This window comes from Plecotus auritus (genome assembly GCF_963455305.1).
Source record: "Plecotus auritus genome assembly, chromosome: 7".
Taxonomy (NCBI): Eukaryota; Metazoa; Chordata; class Mammalia; order Chiroptera; family Vespertilionidae; genus Plecotus; species Plecotus auritus.
This window is the reverse complement of record NC_137774.1, coordinates 164,615,969-164,636,068: the sequence shown is the minus strand read 5'-3', so window position 1 is coordinate 164,636,068 and position 20,100 is coordinate 164,615,969. Positions and strand designations below refer to the sequence as shown.

General features: G+C 40.5%; 1 protein-coding gene across 7 annotated transcripts in view; it reads right to left on the bottom strand.

Annotated features, from left to right (window-relative positions):
* CTNND2 (catenin delta 2) overlaps positions 1-20,100 on the bottom strand; it is an 804,920-nt gene that overhangs the window by 79,818 nt on the left and 705,002 nt on the right. For 4 of the 7 annotated variants that reach the window (XM_080680431.1, XM_080680434.1, XM_080680432.1 and 1 more), the window contains 3 exons: positions 17,927-18,100; positions 8,793-8,867; positions 7,600-7,750 (listed from right to left, as the gene is read on the bottom strand). In XM_080680431.1, the coding sequence (XP_080536557.1) occupies positions 7,600-7,750; positions 8,793-8,867; positions 17,927-18,100 (400 nt within the window). The remainder of the gene's footprint in view (positions 1-7,599; positions 7,751-8,792; positions 8,868-17,926; positions 18,101-20,100) is intronic. The other 3 variants (XM_080680433.1, XM_080680436.1, XM_080680435.1) reach the window with 1 other exon arrangement.

Here is a 20,100-nt window from a genome sequence, read left to right as displayed (position 1 = left end):
ACTAAGTTTAAGAGAATGCTTGGTGCATATATACAGTGGAATATGATTCAGCATAAGAAGAATAAAATCTTGTCATCTGCAACACATGGATGGACCTTCTAGAGGATATTGTGCTAAGTGAAATAACTCAGACAGAGGAAGACAAATAATATATGATTTCACTAATAGGTGGAATCTAAGAAACAAAATAAATGAACAAGCAGGACAGAAACAGACTCATAGATACAGAGAACATTTTGACAGCTGCAAGATGTGAGAAGGTTGGGGGATGGGTGAAAAAGATGAAGGGATTAGGAAGTACAAATTGTTAATTACAGAATAGTCATGGGGATATAAAGTACAGCATAGGGAGTATAGTCAATAATATTGTAATAACTACGAATGGTCCCAAGTGGGTACTAGGTTTATCAGGGTGATCATTTTGTAAATTATATAAATGTCTAATCACTGGGTTGTACACCTGAAACTAATATAATATTGTATGCCAACTGTAATTGAAAAAAATGTTTTTAAAAAAGAGAGAATGCTTTCAAAGCAATGTAACATTCAGAACAGAGTGGATATAATGAAGGCTTTCCCCCTCCAATTTTCCAAAGAAAAAATATACTTCTCACTAAATAAAGATATGGCATGTGTGGGGGTGGCATGGGGGGACAGGATGGGTAACTGTCATTCTATTGCCAACATTTTTTTCCTTTATACAGTCTTTATTTTCACTTCAAGGCTACTCATTTATATTTATTTAAGAACATTTATTTATTTATTAAGATTTATTTATTAAAGAACATTGCCCTTTAAATATAACCAGCAATCATTGTCTGTAGAATGGCTAGATGGAATCTTTCATCTGAATATTTAAAAAAGATTGTGGCAAGAGCTGGAAATGCCCTCCATCCCTCTAATCCCGTACTCCCAGAATGAATGAAAGGGATGACTGAAACCCATGTGAGGAGAGAGAACTAGCACTGGATTTACTGCTTCAGGGGTCCTCAAACTACGGCCCGCAGGCCACATGCAGCCCACCGAAGACATTTATCCAGCCCGCCGGGTGCCACTGCCTGTCCTGCTTAGCAGCCGACTCGTCCCGGGCCTGCAGTGCGCATAGGAATTTGTTCATAGTTTTTTTTTTTTTAAAACTGTAGTCCGGCCCTCCAACGGTCTGAGGGACAGTGAACTGGCCCCCTGTTTAAAAAGTTTGAGGACCCCTGGTAAATCATAACTAATTCCCAGGTCAAAACTACCCTTATTTTGTTCATGATTCACTTGTGTGGGAAAGTATGAGATGGGCACTGCTAGGTACATCTGGAGATTTGGGGCGCCTTTCTCTTTTATCTCTCCTGGGGGGATTAGCTGTGATTAGGAGCCAGCTGACTCCCCTAGAAAACGGCCCCTCTCTGACCCCAGAGAGTCAGGCTCTGTGTGGTGTTCCCTTTGAGGTTGGAATGGATCAAGAAGGTATTGCCTAGACAGAGGCTCATCTAGCTGTCAATGTGCAAAGGTCAGGCAAAAGGGAAGAATGGATCATATAATATGAACATGTGGGGGCATCAAAGAAGGGTTCTTATAGGTTCTTCCCAATGTGGAGACTCAACCATCCAAATGAGAACAGAGACAGGGAGAGGGTCATGCAAAACAGAGTGGGTGAGAGGGAAGGACAGAGCAAACTGGGGCAGGGAAGGTCTTTCTCTGCAGTCCAGGGCGAGGTGTGGGCATGGGGAGGATGCTTCAGCATCCCAGCCCTGGCTTGCCTACCAGAAAGTGTGGCAAGCAGCCATCACCCAGGAAAGCGAAGGAAGGCTGCTCAGTTAGCTCTGCCAATACCACCCGCAGGGAGCAGCAGCTCGGCCAATTTTTGGCAAAGATCGAGGCACACAAGAGAAAGCCCTACTATTTCCTACCCAGTCTCAAAGCCCTTCCAACATGGCAGAGAATGAGCTAGTGTGAGTAGAGTCCTGGACTTCAGTGAATTCCTAAGTTGTCCCTCTTTCCTCCACTCCCTGGATGCTGTGGGAAGAAGCTGAAACAGACACCCCTCCACGCCTTCCTCTCTTTATCTGCAGTCCCCCAAACCTCTCCTAGATCCATTCTTCAGAATCATTAACCCTTGTTATTCACCCCCCCCCAGTGAATTATTGTAGCACATATGTACTGAGTGCCTTAGACACTGTAGGAAATAAAAATAAATAGGGGACCAGATCCCTGCTTATTAAGTCATCGGGAGAAGTTGTGATGCATGCACATACAGTAAAAGACAACATAAGAATAAAACTACACAATGGAAACCTAAGATGAATGAAAATATATTTTTTTTATCAAGTAGGTGCTACCCACCCCACTCTGAGTTCAAAGAACAGCCCTCAGTGGGAAGGTCACCTTGTGCTGGGCATTGAGTGATGGGTGGAGGTCAGTGAGCAGAGACTGTGAAGGAGTGTGCCAGGGAAGAAACAGCTGCAGCAAAGGTGTGCAAGTGGGAATGATGGTGCAGACACTGGTGTGGCTGAAGAATTCATGAAAAGTGTAGTTAGAGATAAGAGGCAGTTTGGGAGGAGTGTGGACAGCGCCTCCGGTGTGACACCAAGGCATTCACGGAACAGATAACCTTACATACTGGGAAACTCACACGTGTGGTGCCTGGGTTCTATTTTGATACAGCCGTTTGATTTTCTGTGCTGTCTGGAAATACAGCAAAACAAAACAGCTCATATGAAATAGCTCTCTTCAGAGTTATTTGCCATGGATGAGTAGCCATGGGTTAAGGAGCAATCTTGGCCAAGTGCTAGAATCTCCCCTCTCTAGTATTTATACTAGTATGTGCGGTATTTTTAAAATTTTATTGGAGTCTTATTTGGCTTGTTTTGTAGGCAGAGAGGGGGACGGATTTGGCTAAAATAAATATCTACCATCTTCATCAACCTGCTGAAATGTTGGGCAATTTGCATATTGGTTAAAGTGATATAATTTGTTTTCTCTTTTCACTGAAGCGAATTATTACCATTAATTTTTTAAAAAAACAATAACAAATACCTTTTTGAATAATGAGATGACACTTGGAAGGATAATTAATATTTTCAGAAGATTACAAAAAAACGTATGGATGTTCATTAAGCTGGACGACTGCACCAAATCACTCAGAACACAAAGATCTAGCTACAGACTCACTGCCCGCCTGGAGGCAGGGACATCTCAGAAGCATGGGAACAGCCTGAGTGGGACACGTGAGAGGCAGAGTGTGATGTTCCTTTTGGTGCTACTAAATGATCCTCATTAGAGCTGATGAGGTAGGGTGATGGTTGTTCAATAGCTTATCTGGAGTGTTCCTGATAACAGAGTCAAAGGAAGATAAACCATTCGCTGACCTGAGTGTGGTAGCAGCTCCTCTCCCCACCCCAAACTAAAAGAATGATCTAAGGAGAGATATAATTTAAAACAAACCCCCAGAACCAATGATGAGAGGAACTGGATTCCCCCTGACCTCCGGAGTGCCTGCATACGTCTGGTAAATCTCAGTAGGAAAATGAACTGGCTTTTGGATGATTTTCTTTATTAGTACAAAATCATTTTCTTTGGTTGTTTTATTTAAGTTGCTTACTTAATGCTTTGCTGATTTGGAATTCATTTCAAAATGATGGTCAGATAGGAAAATATTTAGTTCAGTCATTTGGCAAGTATTTATGATGTTCCTACTGTGGATCGAGGGCTGCTCTAGGTATGTGGGCTATATCAGTGAACAAATGAGACAGACTTTTCTGCCCTTCATGGGCTTCCATCCCAGTGTGGGGGGATGGACAGGTAACGAGGCAGATAAATAATATGCTGTATATTAGAAGGTGATCAGTGCTGTGGAGAAAAATAAAGCAGGGAGAAGAAGAGTTGGTGGTAGAATGATAAAAATGGAGGCCAGGAAAGGTTCTGCTGGGAAACTGGCACTTGGGTAAAGACCTGGATGGGATGAGAACTGAGGTGCATAGGTCACTCAAAGCTTTGGTGACCTCATGGTGTTGAAGATCATCTATATTCTGACAGCTCCCAAATAGATATCTCCAGTATGCGTGTTTTATTTCCAAAACTGGCGCAGAGGATTCTTGCCAGAGGAAAAAGCAAGTTCAAAGGCCTGAGGCAGGTTTGTGCTCATGTCCTATGGGAACCATAGTGACCCAGTGGCCTCAGTAAAGTTAGTGACAGGGAGGCGAGAGGGTGAGGTTAGAGAGGGACAGCAAGCTGCATCATACAGAGCCTTCGTTTTACAGTGAGAGCGATGAGGAGCTATTGGGAGTTTTGAGTGGAGAAATGACCTGCTCTAAGGTTTTAACAGGACCACTCTGGTTTCTGCATTGAGAGTAGCTGTAGGGGGCAAGGGTAGAAGCAGGGAGATCAGGCCCAGCTGGTGTGGCTCAGTGGTTGAGCATCGACCTATGAACCAGGAGATCATGGTTTGATTCCTGGTCAGAGCACATGCCTGGGTTGTGGGCTCAATCCCCAGTAGGGGGCATGTAGGAGGCAGCTGATCAATGATTCTCTCTCATCATTGATGTTTCTATCTCTTCCTCTTCTTTCCTCTCTCTGAAATCAATAAAAACACATTTTTAAAAAAGGGTGGGTAGGGAGACCAGGTAGATGGCCATAGTAATAACCCAGCTGAGAGATGAAGGGAGGTTGGGGAAAAGCAATGAAGGTGAGAAGTGTCAGATTCTGAGAAAACACAGAAGGAAGACCAGATTTGTTGATGGATTGGATATGAAGGGTGAGGAGTCCAAGGGGTCTGTAAGGTGCCTGGCCTGGACCACTGCAAAGACAAATTGCCATTCGCTGTTGTGGGGAGACTGTGGAAGGATTGAGCTTGGGGAGAAGATAAGGAACTCAGGTACGGACATGTTATACTTGAAATGCCTGTTAGATATCCAGTGGAGATATTGGGCAGACAGTTGGACACAGAGATGTGGGATTCATACTGGAGATATCTATTTGGGAGTTGTCAGAATATAGATGATCTTCAACACCATGAGGTCACCAAAGCTTTGAGTGAGATTTGGTAGAAAAGAGAAGATGTAGAAGTTTATTGTTTTGTTCTTGGTTCAAAATCATTGCCACTTTCTTTCAGTATGTAAAGTTCTATGTAGCATTTTTCTATAAATTCACCACTTTGATACATTATTTAAAGTAAGAGAATTAGCAAAGGTCTTTCTTTTCTCCTAGATAGAATATAATGGTGTGCTTTTTAAAAAATTTTAAATGGTGTGTGTTAAATTCTGCTTTTTTTTTAATTCAAGAAAAATGCCATTGATTCCATAAAGCCTGTGACTGAGATATTTTCACTCCTATTTTTAAGTGATTGGCTCCCTTTCCAGTCTGGTGACATTAGATAGGAAAGGCTTAATTGAACATGGGCAATATGGAGCTCCAAATGTTCCTGCCTCAGACAGAGTGCTAGATAACTGGCTTCCGAGGAAGAAGGGATGCCTGGAAGCTAGAAAACCAATTAATAGTTCCCTATTTTGTTATATTTTAATCCACCCAAAGAAATAAAACACGCAAACTCACAATACCGAGTGGTGAGTATCCAGGCAGTAGACTGATTAGCTATTGATTTTTTCCTTCATTTTCTAGAGGAGCAGCGGGATTTTATCGGAAACAACTACATACAGAAAAGGAAAGCAGGCAGGGAGAGAGTATCTTGACCTTTTGAGCGAATGGCCTAGTTTCAGTACTTTACAAAAATCCACAAATAATATTTAAATTAAATTCAAACATAAACATCAAATTATGTTTGTTTCATGCTTTATAATGTATTGCAAGTATAACAAATCATTGTGTGTATTAGAGACATATTTGAAGTCTGGTTTCCTTGTAAATAAATACATACTGCACAAATTTGATGTTTATTGGAAGATATAATGCGTGTTATGAAATGGCAGGAAAAAAATTGCAAAGGGCCTAGTGTGCCACGCTCAGGAATTTGAATAGCAAAAATGAACCTATGTATTTATGTAAAATTTGTGTATAAAATTTGGATCCACACCTAGTATTCCAACTGCCCCAGAAATAAAATCTTGCCCTTTGGCCCACTCACCTACCTACTTTCTCCCAGATTCCCAGAGGCTATATACCCTGAGCCTTTGGTATGGGGAGGTGGTCCAGCTCCCTGCTGCTTGTCCTTCATTGACACCTATTACCTGCATTCAGTCTTTCCAGGCTTTCTGCTGCACTGACTGACCAATGAGCCTTCTGGAATGATCTCTTTGATCCAAGATGCCTACATTAGGAAGATGGTCTTTGGTAGACTTGTGTCTCTTCCCAGGTAGGTCTCTGTGGTTCCTTAGTTCTCTAGGCATCTACCATCCTTGGCCTCCCATCTTCCCACTGTAAAAGGAGGGACAAGGAGGACTCTCCAGCTGGGCTCCTATCACTCACTGCCTCAGGCACACAAGGTCCCATGAAGGCCTTGAAGCCTCTGGCTTGCTTCCAGCTTTTTTAGGGGGCCTTTTGCAGAGGCAGCTCCTTCAATGTAGATGCTCTACCTCCCAAATATCCACATGGCCCAGTCTCACCTCCTTCAAGTCCTGGCTCAAATGTCACCTATCCTGACCTTGACATCCCACTTAAAATCACAACTCCTTATGCTAAGTGAAAGAAGCCAACACAAAAGCTCACATATTCTATGATCCCATCACATGAAACTTCCTCAGTAGGAAAATCCATAGAAACTGAGCACACATTGGAGAGTGCCAGCAACTGGAGGAGGAGAAAGTGGGGGTAACTACTTTGTAATGGGTACAGGGTTTTCCTCAGGGCGATGACAAAGTTTTGGAATTCGGTATCAGTGGTATACTTTTAAATGGTTAATTGTATGTGATGTGAATTTAACCACAGTTTGAAAAATGGCACCCTCACTAATTACTGCCTCCTTTACCCAGGTCTATTCCCCCCTAGAATGTTCCTAACACACAATGGGATTCATGTGTGCATCTTGTTTATGGTACATCTCTGCTCTCCCGATGTAAACTCCACAAGGGCAGGCTTCCTGTCTGCTTTGCTCATTGATGTTATAATCTCTGGACCTTGAACAGACCTGGGGCAACGTAGATCATGATACATTTTTGTTGAATATCTAGACGAATGTCTGACCTCTTTCATGTTCATTAATAAAAGATCCTCCCTATTTCTTGAATACCAAATTAAAGGAAGAGGATTCAGTAAGCAATAAGATAAAAGAGTCAGTATGGTCTCATCCAAAATAAATGACAAATTCGAGAGGAGAAGCTAAGTGGCATGGATCCCATTACAATTCCTGCTCACTACGTGGAAAACAAAGAGCTTGACAGGGATTTAAAGGATGAGGAAGATGGTATCTAGTGCTGAGCATAGTTTTTAATTTGCAAGGATTAGACATGCCAACAAACGTTGCATTTTCCTCTGAATTCTAAAAGATAATTCGGGTCCTTGGATTTAAGCTAGGAGAACTAGGAAAAAACGTGGCCCCTAATAAATGCACTATTTCTGCATGCACATATGTTCTGCGAGTAGATTCAATCACATGGACCTTACCAGCAAATATTTTCACTGGAAAACTGAGACACTGTGAGAGAATCAGAGAGAACCTACCAATGAGCTCCTTATTTCGGACGTCCAGGGCCATGTTCCGGAGCGCCGTGGCCACTGCGCACACCACACGGTCGTTATCTATTCGGAGCAGCTCCACGAGGATGGGCAGGCCTTTCTCTTTCCGGACAGCGGCTCGGATGTACACTGACCACTGCGAAAAGATGAAGGCAAAGACCTTAGGAATGGAGGAGGCAAACCCTGGGAGCAAATAGCACGTACGAATTTTCAGACTGTCCTTTGCACGAACCAAAAGGGTTGAATTATCAAGACCTAGTTGTAAAATAGGTTAGACATGTATTTAAATGTTTTCACATTATATTTTGCCTTCAACATGTGGTAAAGGTTTCAGGGTGAGTCAGCTAGCCACATTTTGCTTCTCTGGTACCAGTGTTTCCTTTTCTTAGATTGGGAAGCCAGTTGTAGCCATTTGCGTGATGTATATACTTGATGCTCTGAGATGTGAAAGGTTTGGGACAGAAAGGGGGGCTACTGACATTAAGAGGAATAACAAAGTGAGCCCTGGAAAAAGTAGAAAATGATAAAAGATTGAGTGCGGGTGATTGGTTTAAAAACAGAGATTTAATTTGGAGGTGGGGCACAGAGGTGAGTTGCCAAACATATCATCAATAAGTTCTTTGCTGAATAACAAAGATTAATAAGTCAGAAAAAGGTAGGGGTGAGGAGAGGTAAATATGACATTAAAAATCAATAGTAAAAATTATAAACTAAAAAAATTTTAGGTCAAAATGTGTTGTGTCTAGGGCCATAATTCCATGTGTAATTTATAATACAAGATATAAAATTTGTTTTGGGTTGGAGATTATCTATCTTAATGAAGCACACCTAATATTACTATTGAAATGTACTTGCAATATTCATAACGATAAAGCATTCCAATTCATGTCACAGAATGCAGGAAGGCCTAGATTCTTCAGACATTTGCATATACACTTTATACTGTTTTACAGTGTTCCAAAGAAGAGCGTGCACTATAAAAACCAACCCATATAGGGTTTAATTAGTCACATTTTCATTTAGGATATAAGAAAATGACATTCATGACAGGAAGTTTTGGATTCTGTGGTTGAGTCCTCTGAGGGACCACCAAAGGTGGAACAAAGTCCCCAACCCCCCACCAGGGCCCTCCACCCCCCCCTTCCCCATTGGGGCAGACCCCCAGAGCTGGCTCTCACCTGTGGCAGGCAGGGAGCCCCCTCTGGTAGTGAACGTAGGGCATACGCCATGCCTGCCACATCCTCAGCCCAGCCCTGCATGAAATATGAGATTAAAAAAACACACAACTTCATCCCATCCTATGTTAGAAGTCACATTCACATAGTTTCTTGTCACCATCAACTCGTCCCATAATCTTTCCCTTGCCCCCACTCTAGGAAGCCTGAGGGGATGGGAAGCAGCTAGAATCACTAAAGCATCTCTTGACTGTGATGAACTATTTCACAGACCTGCTCTCAGGGAGCAGCAAAATGGGTGATCAGGGAGTCTTAGACATGGAAAAACATCTAGGTTTGAAAGCTGTTTTTTGGAATTTGGAGGGAAGTACTCTGTGAACATAGTACAGAACCTCCTTCATGTACACTAGAAAATTCATTCGCAATTTGAAATGCTGAGACACGATTTTCATCTACCACCTCCACTATACTTGTAAACGTCTGGTCTCCAGGGCCCAAGGAAACTTGAGCTTATGCAGCGCATGTATTGTTGGGTTCATCCTTAAAACTAAGAAGGGAGGCAAGAGAAAGGAAGAAAATGGAAATCAGAATGTAGGCTCAATGTTTACCAACTGTGAGATGAACATCAACAATTGATTTTATACTGGGGAGATATGCTGGCCCTTTGGGAGATAGTGGCAATGTTCTTGGGAATTTGGGTAGGCTGATGTATGGGCCCTAGAGATGGCCTCTTCCCTGGCACACTTCATTCCAGTTCAGGATGCTGGATGTACATTAGTGACCTCTTCTAATTCCCCAAGACGCTGGGAGGTGGCATTAGTATTCATATTTATAGATGAGGAAATCGAGGCACAAAGTTGTTAAGTAACCTGCTCATCAGGGTCAACTGTGCCCCTGACCCCCAGTCCTATTACTCCAAATCTGCTTCTCTTATGATGCTGACAATTTTCCCTCCTCTGCCAGCATCTCATTCTCTCTCCCCTAATCCTCTGTGCTCAGTCCCCAAGACACTGCCTTGCTCTTGCCTCCATCCTTCCAAACATTGATAGAGAAGAACTTGGCCATATTTGAAATAAGCCAACAAGGGAAGTTTATGATTGTATCATCTTAGAAGTTCAGTTGTTATATCCTGTCCATGTGGGATAGAAAATGATTTGGTGTTTGGAAAATAATGAGAGTCCTTCAGCTTTGTTGAAAATAATGAGAGTCCTTCAGCTTTGTTGAGAACTTATTTGAGAGTAAAAAAAAAAAAAAAAAAAGAGGCTATATATGTCCCAAAATGTTACAGATACACCTTTTGGTATCATAAAATGGTCAACAGTGGTATGTTCTCCTTAAGTGAAAAGGGATAAGCAGACAACATATTTCAACTCATATATTACAATTGCTGCATAGAAAATAACTTTTATTTTTTTATTTTTTTTTAAATATATATTTTATTGATTTTTTACAGAGAGGAAGGAAGAGGGATAGAGAGTTAGAAACATCGATGAGAGAGAAACATCGATCAGCTGCCTCCTGCACACTCCCCACTGGGAATTTGCCCGCAACCAATGTACATGCCCTTGACCGGAATCGAACCTGGGACCCTTCAGTCCGCAGGCCGACGCTCTATCCACTGAGCCAAACCAGTCAGGGCGAAAATAACTTTTATTTTGAAACTTTTAGTTTTGTACGTGTATGGAAAATTCCCAATACCAGTTTAGAATAAGACAACTCAGAATAAACTACTTATATTTCACTCAAAAGATGTTGCAAGTTTCCACAAGATTTCTTGACATGCAAAAATAGGTGATAGTGATGCCTTTTAAGTAGCAGCCAAACAATTGACCAGTCTCAGAGGTAATGTGTAACTAAACTGAACCACCAAAAAAGAGTAAACCCCAGTTAGAGGTGGAAAGGAGAAAGTCACCAAAGTTATTGGGAAATGAGGTATGAGGTATGTTTTCAGGTACACTCAATACAGAACCATGATGTTCCTATAGAGTTTTCCAAAAGAGAAGTCAGTTGCCGTGGAATCAGCCACTGTGGTGGTTAGAGGTTGCATGGGTTGTCAAGAGTTTTATAATCTAAACAAAAGTAAGAGTACCACTGGCATAAAAACATGAACAAGAGAGAAACGTGTATCATAACCCATTGTAGCTGAAGTGAAAATCTTTGGGCAGAATGAGAGCACTGTGCACTGAGCATACGTGTACAGAGAAGGGAGCTATCAGGCACGGACCAGGATGCTTCTAAGAAGAACAGCCCATGCGTGGAAGAGAGGATGCTCGATGATTGAAGAGGATGAGAAGGAAGAGGAGTAGGAAAGGGAGGGGGAAGAATGACAAAGAGAAGATGGAGAAAAAAAGAACTGGTCCAGGAGAAAACAGCACAGAAATGTGACCCAAATTTCTCCTGCAGAAATGCTTTCCCAATGAGGACTTCAGGATATGTCCTCAAAATAATCTCCACTATAAGAAACCTAACACCTAACCAAATGCCAGGCACAGTTCTATTTTTTTTTACATGCATTAATTCATATAATCCTCATCTTGTCCCTGTGAAGTATGTACTAGTGTTATTCCCATTTTACAGATGAGAATAGGGAGGCATGGCAAGTTCCCTCAGCCTGCAGCTGCTTGACCAGATCTTGAACCCAGGAAGCACTGCCCTAGAGTTGGTGTGCTTGACTACCATTCTCTTCTGCATCTCAAAAAGACAAGTGTAAATTATATACATCTGCAATCATAGTGATATAATTCTTTGCAAATTCACCAATGAATCTTGGTCTAATAACTCATGTTATTATTTTAGTGTTCCAATAACTCATTCGACTCTCCTCTAAACTCCTGAGTTAAAGACCCTTTGAGTATTGTCAATGGAAGTCCTGGACATTTCAATTTAGCCCTGAGAACAACTAAGCTATGCTCAATTCAGCATCCTTCTTGAGGCTGTTGACCATGTCTCTAGGGATGAGTCTCAAATTTCTCAGTTCTCTTATTTTTTATTCATTTGTGCCAGAAGATTCTATTTTCACTACATCTATGTTGCTATTATGTTAGCTTATCAAATATTAAAAATTAATACTCAAATACCTACTTAGTCTACCTTATTTTAAAAGTAAATGAGGAAATAATAGTCTTGAGAATAGTCACATTTTAGGGGGAAAGTTGACTAAACAAAGATATCTAAAATGTTTGGCTTAATAGCAAGTGCAGATATATTTCTACAGTTCAAGTCCTGGGATTTCACAAAGTTCAGTTATAATAGAAATAACCCATAAATGGGAGTTCAAAGAACATTTGGTAACATTTTTACAAATCTTTAACCTACTATATCCAATAGTTTTATTATTCCGTGACAAAAACATCATTGTACTGTAAAAGAGGAAAAGGTAACTGAATTCCACGCTGGCTATGAAAAACATTTATCACTTTGCTTCTGTCACAATGCTATTATGTTTTTCTGATGCTCATAAACCAAGTAATGAGGGTTTTAAAGTTTAAAAAGTATTTAGGGCCATTATGAAGATGTGTTTGCTAGTCAATTTGTCACATAAAAGGAGTGTGCATGATCTCCCCATAAAGAGTAATTATTGTTTTGGAAGATGAGGTCTATAAAAAGCAATCTCTATGCAAAATACTGGTGTTTTACTTTCACATTTCTGCTTTTGTTTGGGTCATAAAAAGTTAAGAACACTAAAAAAAAGTCACTAAATTTCAACAGTTGCTATAAAATCACATTCTTGGAACGCTAGGTTTCAGATAATAACACTGTCTATACGAAAATTGAGGCTATTGTGTATCCTAATTTAATCTTTTACTTAATCAATATTTTTTTCTTAAGTGAAATCTTTTTTTTAAAGTAAAGATTTACTTATTTCTTGTATAAGTTGTTCTCAGTCATTTAAAAATTATAACAATTTATCAGTGTATGGCTTAATGAAGATTTTCTCAAATCATCCCTATGGATTATCTTCCCTCCCCACATAATCCTTTACCATTTAATATGGTAAATTAATAAATTATACAACAGATGATGGTAATGTAATTGACTTTCATGCATGCCCATGTATTTGCATTTTTATAATAAAGCTCTTATGGAAGCACATATATTTGTAACTATACTCAAATATTCCTTAGCAGTCCCTTGCTCTGCCTGAGGACCATTCCATTGGACTAAAGTTACAGTATAAGGAAGGTTAGTGCTTCTTACAAGTTTGGTTGACATTCTGAGAGTCAAAATTCTACTCTAATAATTGGATGGAAATATTTCTAAAATGATTTCTGTCTTTAAAAATTACTAGTAATAGTTTAACGTTTTCTTCATTACAGAGGGTCAGTATTATGATTATCAGTTATTAGAATACTAGTGGCCCGGTGCACGAAATTCGTGCACGGAGGGGGAGTGTCCCTCCGTCCAGCCTGCACCCTCTCCAACCTGGGACCCCTCGAGGGATGTCCAACTGCCCGTTTAGGCCCAATCCCGGTGGGATAGGGCCTAAAAAGGCAGTCGGACATCCCTCTCACAATCCAGGACTGCTGGCTCCCAACTGCTCACCTGCCTGCCTTCCTGATTGCCCCTAACTGCTTCTGCCTGCCAGCCTGATCACCCCCTAACCACTCCCCTGCCAGCCTGATTGATGCCTAACTGCTCCCCTGCCAGCCTGTTTGCCCCTAACTGCCCTCCCCTGCAGGCCTGGTACCCCCCAACTGCTCTACCCTGCAGGCCTGGGTCCCCTCCAACTGCCCTTCCCTGCGGGCCCAGTCACCCCCAACTTCCCTCCTCTGCCAGCCTGGTCACCCCTAACTGCCCTCCCCTGCAGGCTTGATTGCCCCCAACTGCTCTCCTTTGCAGGCCTGGTCCCTCCCAACTGCCCTCCCCTGCTGGCCTGATTGCCCACAACTGCCCTCCCTTGCAGGCCTGGTCCCTTACAACTGCCCTCCCCTGCTGGCCATCTTGTGGTAGCCATCTTGTGTCCACATGGGGGCAGGATCTTTGACCACATGGGGGCAGCCATCTTGTGTGTTGGAGTGATGGTCAAACTGCATATTACTCTTTTATTAGATAGGATAGAGGCCTGGTGCATGGGTGGGGGCCAGCTGGTTTGCCCTGAAGGGTGTCCCGGATCAGGGTGAGGGTTCCCTTGGGGTGTGGGGAGGACTGGGTGAGGGGCCTGTAGTGGTTTGCAGGCCAGCCATGCCCCCCGGCGACCCAAGCAGAGGCCCTGGGATCTGGGATTTATTTATCTTCTACAATTGAAACTTTGTAGCCTGGAGCAGAGCCAAGCCTTCTGCTCCCTCTGTAGCGGCAGCCATTTCTGTTGGGATTTATTTGTCTTCTATAATTGAAACTTTGTAGCCTTAAGTGGAGGCCAAGGCAGGCCAGGGTGTGTGGAAAGCTTGGCTTCCTCCATTGCCGGGGGCAACCCTAGCCTCCTGCTCTCTCCAGCTCTTTGGCTGCCGCCATTTCTGTTGGGCTTTATTTATCTTCTATAATTGAAACTTTGTAGCCTGGAGTGGAGGCCTGGGCCTGCTAGTATGTGCGGAAAGCTTGGCTTCCTCCATTGCCGGGAAAACCCAAGCCTCCCTCCTGCTCTCTGTGGCCACAGCCATCTTGGTTGGGGTTATTTGCATACTCGCTCCTGATTGGCTGGTGGGCATGGCTTGTGGGTGTAGCAGAGGTACGGTCAATTTGCATATTACTCTTTTATTAGATAGGATATGCAACAGCCAAGACATTGAATGGCTTCTGGCAGTTTTCCTCTCTTGCATCCGTGTAGTTACTTTTTGTCTTTTGTCTTTTCTCTTTGCCATCACAGTATTTACTCTCCCTTCTTAGGCAGATCTTCATGCCTGTTTATAAGAGGCACTCCTTGTTTTTTTAAAATCTGATGTGGACTAGGAAATCTGATGGCCACAGTTGTTAAACTCTGTTGAAAATACAGAATAATTTTTGTGATACTGACTTCATCTGCTCCTTATTAGTCTCTACTCTATTAGTAATGGGAAAAATTACCAAATAAATGTCTACTCAATATGTGGGGATACATTTCACACTGGGGATAACTGTGCTGAACTAATGGGCAGGTTTATGTACTGAAAACAGTCAGCAAGATATTATTACCAGAAAAAATTGAAAAAATTGTATGATACTTCACCCATAATTCTTATTTTATAATCCAAAGTAGGAGAGAATTTTTGAATACCAAAATAGCATAAAATCTTTAATCTCATTATTTTCTTATTCCAAGCACTAAAGACCCAGACATACCTCCGCAGCTCCCCTAGCTGACTGGTTATGACACAGAGCCTGGTAATTTAAACAGAATGTTCAACCTGCAGGAACTGTGGGATTGGGAAATGCTATCAAAATCTGCAGCCTGCAAAGCACTGATGCATTTGGAAACTGAAAAGAATATAGTTTTCCCATAGCACTTTTCTATCACAGGGATGAACAGTGGGGTACAAAGAAATACATGGGACTTGGCTTCTGCCTTTAAAGTGTTCACAGACCAGATTCCTTTCTAGAGGACATTCTTAATAGCTCGGTAAAGACTTCTATACATAAATGGATAATTGGTGACACTGATCCTTAATTTTGATGTTAGATGTGGTGCAGTTCTTAGTACGTAACGTTTCTTTTTTACTCTGGCTGCTTTTAAGATTTTCTCTTTACTACTGATTTTGAACAATTTGATTACGATGTACCTTGACACAGTTTCTTCATATTTGTTGTGCTTTGTGTCCCATAAGCTGCTTGAATCTGTGAGTGTATGGTTTCCATTAAATTTAAATTTTTTTCAATAATTAAATTTTTAAATAATTTTTTTTTGTTTTCTTCTTCCTTTATCTCTCCTCTCATTTGGGGACTGCAATTACACATACAACAGGCCACTGTACATTTTTTTTCTGTGTTTCCTTTTGTATAGTTTCCACTGATGTTTTCCAGTTCACTAATTTTTTCTTCTGCATTGTCTATATGCTGTTAATTGCCATTTCCATGCATTTTCGTTTCAAACATTGTACATTAACTTTAGAAGCTTCAGGTCTTTAATATGTTTCCATTGGTTCCAATTAACTTTTTGAATATGTGGAACATAGATTTTAATTTTTAAAGCTGAGGTTGTAATCTTACATTTAAAATCTTCTAGAGGTCAAAAATATGTCTCCATTTCTTAAATTGTCATAAGAACCTAAATATTTCTTAAAGAAAATAATAATTCACGAAAATATCATAGGTTCAAGATGGCATACTTGATTTGCTACCACCTAGATGGTGTTGTGGTTCAGGTTAGACTCATGACCATGGGCCAGATCCCACTTTCCCATGCCCATCTGGTCAGTCCTCTAACTCGGAAGCTGGGTGGGGACTTGTAGCCACTAAGTGCTCTTGGCTGTATATACTGAGAACCTCTTAGTCAATGACATCCTGCTCTCCTCTTTGCATCCAGTGTCATGACTGGGCTGCATGATGTGATGTGAAGCATCCACAATCTTCTCTGTTCTAAGATGACACACCTGAGAACATAAGGAGGTGCTACAATTTGCCCAAGGGTCACAAAAATCCAAAGAGGTAGAGTCTATGTTTGAACTGAGACTTGAATCAAAGCCTCCTAAATTTAGAGGGATATAAAATCTAAGGGTTAGTTCAAGAAAATGATTTCCATGATTATCTCTTTTCTACTCATACAAAACTATTCTCTAGAATTCTGCCTGGCATGACTCTGCTTTTGAAACATTTCTATGGTTGAAAGCAAGTGACAACTTCACTTCTTCTCCCCCAACCTAAATTCTTCCAGTACAACATTAGGGATGCCTATGAGCAGGGGAGGAAAGGGATAATATGTTCATTCCTAAGACTCTCAAAAGAAGAAAGGGTGAGCCTCTCAGTCATCAGTAGCCAGATCCTGGGAAATATTGTCAGAGACTAGGCCCCCAAAGTTGGGAGGTCACACCTGAGAGAGAAAGCAGTACTACTGCCAAAACTGTAGCAATGGAAACAAAGGATCTCTCTGCCCCCTCCTCTCTCTCTCTCTCTCTCTCTCTCTCTCTCTCTCTCTCTCTCTTTCTCTCTTACACACACACACACACACACACACACACACACACACACACACAGAGAGAGAGAGAGAGAGAGAGAGAGAGAGAGAGAGAGAGAAGAAAGAGAGAGAGAGAGAGAGAGAGAGATGACAAGAAGCTAGAAGTTGGAAGGTATAATAAGAGAGGGTGTGATTGCATGACAATGCTGAGGCCAGTATGTGTGGTGCCTATAGTATTAAACTTCTGAAAAATATCTGTAGTTATGTGTCTATATTAACATTTTTTTTCAATAAAGTGTTAAAGGAGTGATTATGCATATTTCAAACTGAGGCTTTAATATTAAATGAATGAAAAATGGATGGCAGACGCCCAAACTTCCTCTTTTGATATTTTTCCCTATATGCACTCATTCTTCTAAGAAGTTACACTTTTTTATGCAATAAGGCGAGTTAGCTCATGTAATATTTAGTGATCAAACTCAAGAATTCTTTGCTATGGTGAATCTCTTCCTACCCAAAATGAGGGTCATGGAAATTTTCTGTGAAAACCAATCAGTGTGTGTTTATAAGGACTATAATATTCCCAATCACATATTTGTTTTACTTTAACATTTTTGCCAAAGATAACTAGCAATACTACTTCTCTCTGAAAGCCAATAATTTAAAAATTCAAGACCTTCTTTTCCTCTGGGAACAGGACCACCTATATAACATTACAGCAATCACATGAGTTTGTATACAGATGTTTGGGTATTAACTCCTTTAACAGCCGACAACAGTGCTTTGCAAAGCGTCAGCATGTCCCAGTCACCTCTGAAAACCAGGTAGCTCAGCTGCACAAGCAGAATGGAGAGCACATCACGGCATTTTCAATGACTACACTTACATCTAGCCGTAGGTGCTTTGTACTGATCTTCAAGGACCCCTGAGCTCTTAAGGAGAATTTTCCAAAGGAATACCTTTTCTAAGTCCAACCGTTCAGTGTAACTGGTCTTTCTCTAACATCCTCAAAAACTTCATTAGAATTGCAGTCCTCAAAACTGGACTTGTGCTATTTTCTAAGGTCGTGCTCATAATCCCACATTTCTTTTTTATGGTAACGAACTAGTCATACCTTCCAGCTCCCTGCAGCCAAGTTCTGCAGGGCGCCTGCCGCCCCTTCCAGCGTGTCGGCATTTGAGCACTCAGAGAGCAGTGTGAGGTAGGGTTTGACTATTGATGGGTGCCACAGCATCTGGATCCCTTTTGGTGGTTCTGCACAGTCGGGAAGAGGTCCTACTCCATCCCACTGAAGGAAGAAAAATAAGAGAGTAAACATCTTTAACACCATTACGCTTACCAACATTGCCTTCTGTGAACATTACAGATCATAACAAAACCAGGGTGTCATAACATTTGGTGGACATGTTTTGCATGTAGGGTAATGCAGTAGCCGTCCAAAAATAGGAGGGCCATTCCTGCCCACCAGGAGCTTATGATGGAGGGTGAAGGGGGTTGGAGCTTGGACAAAAGTGAACGTAACTGTCAGTAGAATGGATAAGCTCCCTGAGAACAATTCTAGGCCATTGCTACAGGAAGGAAGGAGAAGAGATGGACTGATTTTGAGTGGGCAGGGAAGAAGAAAGCTGCAGATCAAGGTGGCTTATTTTATAGTTAGTATACCACTGACATAATGTAGTTAGTAATGATCAAATGCCTTCACTTCTTATGGGTAAGTGTGAATTCTGATAAATTCCTATATAACTTGTTTGATTTTGAGTACTATTATTGTATCTATAGGCTTCAAACAAAAGACAGAATAAACAAAAAAAAATTGCTATGGTTTATTAGATGCATTAACATAGCATAGGCACATTAGATCTTGTAGCAATTCTGGTAGCTAAGTTTGCTTTGAATTGAATCTAATAAATAAAAAATTTGTGGTTGAAAATTAATTACAAATAATTTAGAAATTATGGTTTATTGCACAAAGGCATATAAAGTAGATCATTAAAAAGAATAATTTTGAAGAACTTGTAGCAACTTGGGCAAATTATTACATTAACAGTTAAGTGAACAAAGCAGTATACAAATTGGTATGGGTTTGTGCTTTATTGCATGTAAAATGCATCATAAAAACCATGTAATGAAATAAAAACTTATTAATAAACTGTTTTTTATTTTTTCCACATTTTAAATTTTTTGTTGTATTACTTTTATTTAAAATATCAAAAACTGTACTATTGATTTTGATCTTTGATTATACACAGCCTTTGTCTTTTGTGAAAAATAAAGGCAACGAGTATAATGAGGGTAGACATGAAATAAACTGTATGTATAAAAAAAATATTCCCATGTTTACTTTTAAGAAGAATCACAGTAAAACAAAATAACCCTTAATTTTAGGGTGAAGTGCTAAGTTATTTAACTGCTTTATTTGTGTTTATTGATGATGCTTAAAAATAAATATAGTCTAAATGTGATACTCTATGATTTTTCATAGATATGTTCTATGCACATATGTGCATGTGTGTATATATACATATACGTATAAATACAAAATTACAACTATATTTCAGATTCTGTGTAAGGTCTGAAAATTTTACTGGAAGAAAATATAAGCTTACTTCATATCCTTGTAACATAAAAAAGGAAGTGTTGATAGAGATAACGTAAAGTTATTTCACTGTCATAAATAATTTCAAGAATTTCATCATTTATTTTTTAAAAAAGCAACCCTGAAAACTCAAGCCTTCTTTTTCTCAGTTCTGATACAGCTTAGTTTAAGTCAAGGCTAAATCTCAGAGATGAATGACATCCCACAGATGGATGTTGGACATCCCATTACAGGTCATTTTCAGTAAGAATGTCACTCAATTTCAGCTTTCTAACAAGAACACTCAATGTAGGAATCTTCTTGTGTTGCTGTTTTTTTTTTTTTTAACCAAAGCCACTTCTAAACCATTCAAAGATGAATTTGCATCTGTGCACAGCCTATCAATGAAACCAGCACATGTCTTTTAAATACACTTTTTAAAAAATGAAAGTGAACCAGTCTTGTCACAGTGCACGTGGTTCACTATTTGAGACCAGCCCACTTTTTTGGATAGAAACAGAGCACAAGGAAAGTAGGTTTGTTGATATCGGTGATGAAACAGGGGTGATACTGACTTTTTAAATGAAACCAGCTTGGGGTACTGAATATATTTGCTAGTGCAACAGGAAATGGAAAATTATTTCATTTGGGTTTTTATTTTGTCATCTTCTATCTTTTAAAATATCCTTTTCATACAAAGATTTAATAATATT